At 36.0% G+C, this 4,704-nt stretch overlaps 1 protein-coding gene across 2 annotated transcripts in view; it reads left to right on the top strand.

Moving 5' to 3' along the window:
- Nucleotides 1-250: 250 nt before the first annotated feature.
- Nucleotides 251-4,704, top strand: part of Nt5c2 (5'-nucleotidase, cytosolic II) — a gene marked incomplete at its 5' end in the record, with an annotated part of 76,443 nt that continues 71,989 nt past the window's right edge. For both annotated transcript variants that reach the window (XM_005403812.2, XM_013504079.1), the window contains 1 exon segment: nucleotides 251-370. In XM_005403812.2, coding sequence (XP_005403869.1) covers nucleotides 270-370 — 101 coding nt within the window.

The following is a 4,704-nucleotide window of genomic DNA, read 5'->3' on the forward strand; positions in this document are numbered from 1 at the left end:
TAATACGTTTTGAGGCTGGGGATTTAGCTCAGTGGTACAGCGCCTGCCTGGCAAGCTCAAGGTCATGAGTTCGCTCCCTGGCACCGGAAAAAACCAAAAAAACAAAACAAACAAACAAAAAAGTTTTCATAACTATTAATATATTTATTAGGTTGTTGGCAAGCTAGATTTTTTTCTAATATTAAAACAATCAAGTATCAGTACACTGATACCAATCTTAAACAGCTAAATTACTGATTCTCTTTTCTAGAATTCAGCATACAATTAAAATGACAACCTCCTGGAGTGATCGGTTGCAGAATGCAGCAGATGTGCCTGCAAATATGGATAAGCATGCCCTCAAAAAGTATCGGCGAGAAGCCTATCATCGGTAAGATTTTGTCTGTTTAATCTTCAGAACAGGTTTATGTTGGGAACTTGTCCGGATTGTACAGCTGATGGAATTCATGTAACAGAGAAGTTAAGTAATTTACCTCAGATCATATAGGTAGTATGTGATTCAAAGTCCAGACTTTTTAACTACTACTACAGTATACCATACTGCTTCAGGGTGCTGTTTTGGGGAACTAGAGATGAAGCCTTGGGTCTCAACATGCTCAGTAAGTGCTATACACGTGAGCTACATACCTGGCCCCCATGGTACTTCTCATACCTCCTAGTGTAAATCCTTCAGAGAAGAAAGTCTTTAGCTGCTAGGAAATTGTATCAATATTAGAATGAATATTTCTTTTTCTTTTCGGGGTCTCCCCTATGTTGCCCTGTCTGGCCTTAAACTCCTGGGCTCAAGTGACCCTCTTACCTTACCCTTCTTAGTAGCTGAGAATTAATTAGTTAATTCATTCTTTCTTTCTTTCTTTTTTTTTCTTGAAACAGGGTCTTGCTATATAGTTCAAATTTGCCTTAAACTCACTGTGTAGCCCAGGCTGGCCTCAAACTCGCAGTGATCCTCCTGCCTCAGTCTCTTGAATGCTAGGATTACAGGCATGAGCCACCATGTTTGACTCTCATGTTTTGATTTTAAGATATATCTAAATAATTTTTCCTTTAAAACTTTAAATCGTTTTTTTTTTTGTTTTGTTTTTTGTTTTTTTTTTGGTACTGGGACTCGAACTTGGGGCCTTGCAAATGCCATACAGGCATTTGTGCCGCTGAGCTATACCCCTGACCCTGTATTTTCTTCTTATAGATGCAGTTTAGTGTCTGCTGTTACACTAAGTAGCTAAGATACTTGGAAATAGATAATACATTTAGAAATTATTTGTTTTTATTTTATTTATTTACTTACTGTCTTTTTGAGACAGGGTTTCACTATGCTGTTCAGGCTGGCTGTAAGCTCACTTTGTAGCCCATGCTGGTCTCAAACTTGCAACAATTCTCCTGCCTCAGCCTCCTGAGTGCTGGGATTACAGCTGTGCACCACCATGCCTGGCTGAAATCATTTGTTTTTAGACAAGAATTAGAAATTTATAATTTTAGTGAATTTATGGGATGGAAAAATAGGAGACATACTAGATCCTTTTGGCTTCAGGAATACCAGGATTAAGCAGAAATGCTGGTATTTTGGCAGTGCTAAAATGATTTCTGACTCTAGAAAGTCTAGGTCTAAAACAATTTACAAGTTGAGCATGGTGGCACATACCTGTAATCACAGCACTGGGGAGGCTGAGGCAGGAGGATCGCTGTTGAGTTTGAGGCCAGCCTGGGCTACAAAGTGAGTTTGAGTCTAGCCTGAACTGCATAGTGAAACCTGTTTCAAAAAGGCAAAAAAAAAAAAAAAAAAAAAAAAAAAAAATTAAAAAAATCAAATAACTTACAACTGCTTAACTCTTTCTAGGGTAGAGGAAAAAAAGAAATTAATATTACTTTAAAAATCTTACTGGAAATTGATTAAACTGATTTATACAGGTAAGGTTTTATAAGCAGAGACAAAAATAATAATTCTGATTCCAGCTTCTTCTGCGTAGAAAAGTTAGGTCAGAATCAGGTAACATTTTATTGTTTTCATGTTAATATTTTGAAGAAAGTAGTTGGGTATTGAGTGAAAGTTTATAAACTGTTGGTTTTAAAGTAGGCTGAAGTGGTACTAACTTCACGGTAGCTCAGTGTGCCATGGTAGAAGTGGTACTACCATCCATGGTAGCTCTGGATGTTAGGTTATTGTTACTCCTTAAGTCCTATAAAGGTGAAAACATTTCTGGTTCCTAGGAAGACTCCAAATTGCTCAGTGAAGTGCTGGTGATTTCTGCTTTGTGTGAGACATGTTGGCATGTGGCATAGGAATTAAAGTGTAAAACACAATTTATATGTACCTGTGTAAATAAGACACAGCATATGCATTAGTTATATAGAACGATTTTATATTTTCTATCCAATTATTTGCTTAGTTTTATGTTATACAGTATACATTTGGTTAGGATGTAACATTTTTTAGCGTTAGAAGCAAGAGCCTGAATTATCCAATGGCGAGAGATCACCTAGCAAACATTAGGTTTCTAGAAAACATCATTTAGTAAACATCCTAATTATATTTAATATGTCATAGCTTGAATGCATTTGTTACTCACTTGGAATGATATTGCCTGAAAGATTTTAGACAGGCCCTGTACTGCACATTCTTCATTGAACCATTTATTGGGTCAGTCTGAACCAATAGAAATGAAACAGAAAGTATCAAGGGTTAAAATGTTAAGGTCATTTCAAAATTTTTTTTAATACAAAATTTGAAATGTTGTATTCATGCAGACAATTTGCTTTCTTAAAAGTCTTACCTACTTATTTATTTGAGACAGGACTTTACTATGCATTCAGGGTGGCCTTGAACTTACTGTGTAACCAAAGCTGGTCTCAAACTTGCAGTCATCCTACTGCCTCAGTCTCCCAAGTGCTGGGATTATAGGTGTTCGCCACCATGCCCAGCAAAAAGTTATGGTTTTTTTTTTGTCTTTTAGAGACATGGTCTCATGCAGTTCAGGCTGGCCTTGAACTCACTTATGTAGCCCAGGCTGGTTTCAAACTCACATCCTCTAGGCTCAGCCTCCTGAGTGCTGGGATTATAGGCGTGTGCCACCATGCCTGGCCAAAAAAATTATATGTTAAATTGACAAAAATGTTTATATGTTTATAATTTTAAACTTACTTAAAAGTACCTGTACTTTAGATTGGCTAAATGAAGCTTAACAGGCATACATACCATTTTTGTGGTAAGAACACTTAAAATCTTTAGTAAATAAGGTAGATAATACATTGTTATTAAGTGTAGTCACCCCATTTACAATATATCTCCTGAATTTATTTCTTCTAACAGCTCCTCCCTATGCATACCTCTTCATGGGAGTGGGGATTAACTCAGGGTCTTTGCACCAAGCCACATCCCTATCCCTCTCACCCCCTCTGCTAAATCTTTTTCTTTTGAGACAAGGTCTAAGTTACTAGGCTGCCCAGGTTGGGCTTAAACTTGCTGATCCTTCTGCCTCAATCTTCCAGAGTGCTGGGATTACAGGTGTGTGACACCACACCTAACTGTTGTTTGCTTTTGTTAAATAATTTAAATAGAAACCATTTCAAAGAAATTTTAGTTTTCTAGTTAAGTAATTTGAGTTGGTAATTTTTCATTGGCTAAATTATTCAGATTGTGGTGTTCATTATCATAAAGTATACATTGCATATAATGATTTAGAATTTTCTTTTAGAAGAATCAAAACATTCTTGGTTAACTAATACACAACTAATTTCTAGATTTTTCTTTTTTTCTGTTTAACTTTATATATTTTGTTAGTATATATTTGTAATACATAATGAACACATTCATTGTGAAAGTTAATACATGTACATATCGCACCTTAGTCCTTTTTACTTTCCCTTCCCCTTTCCTCCTTTTCCTCTCCCTCCACCCATAGATCTCCTTTCTCACCTGCAAAAGGCCTGCCTCCCTGTTTCGTATCATCATTTATTTTGTTTTTAAATGATACATACTTTGGGTTTCTCATATAAGACTTTTAGTCTGTTAATTTCTTTTTGAATTAAATATGTTTCTTATGTGCAGTGTATTGTTGAATCTTGCTTCCTGATCCATTCTTCCAGTCTGTTTCTTTTGATTGGTGAATTGAGACCATGTAGATTGGTTATATGTATTGACTTATCCTTATTATGTTATTTTCCTGTTGTTGGTTCCTTTTTTACCCCCTCTAATTACTTGCTTGCCTGGTGGATTCATTCTGTTGGGCTTCATGGAGTTGTAGTCCTTGTTATCCCTTTCTAGTCCATCAGATCATTTTGGAGTGCTGGTTTGGTGGTCATGAATTTCTGCAGGTGTTTTTTGTCATGGAAATATCTTACTTCTCCATTAATTTTGAAAGATAGTTTTGCATGGTACATCAATCTGGGTTGGAGGTTGTTTTCTTTTAGGGCTTAAAATATTTCGCTAGAGACTCTCTTGAACTAGGGTTTGTGTTGATGAGTCTGTTGTTACTCTGATGGGCTTTCTTTTATAGGTAATGTTTCTTTTCTCTAACAGCTTTTAGTATTCTCTTCTTATGTTGAATTTCTGGAATCTTGACTATTATATGTCTTGGTGTAGTTTTTTTCTGATCATGGCTATTTGGAGGTCTACATGCCTTGTTTACTGTATGTCGAATTCTTTTTCACTGCTTGGGAGGTTTTCTTTCATTACTTTTGTGAATAAGTTTTGTTTTGTTGTGCTATCTC

This window comes from Chinchilla lanigera, unplaced genomic scaffold (assembly GCF_000276665.1).
Source record: "Chinchilla lanigera isolate Chin_1 unplaced genomic scaffold, ChiLan1.0 scaffold00084, whole genome shotgun sequence".
Lineage (NCBI taxonomy): Eukaryota > Metazoa > Chordata > Mammalia > Rodentia > Chinchillidae > Chinchilla > Chinchilla lanigera.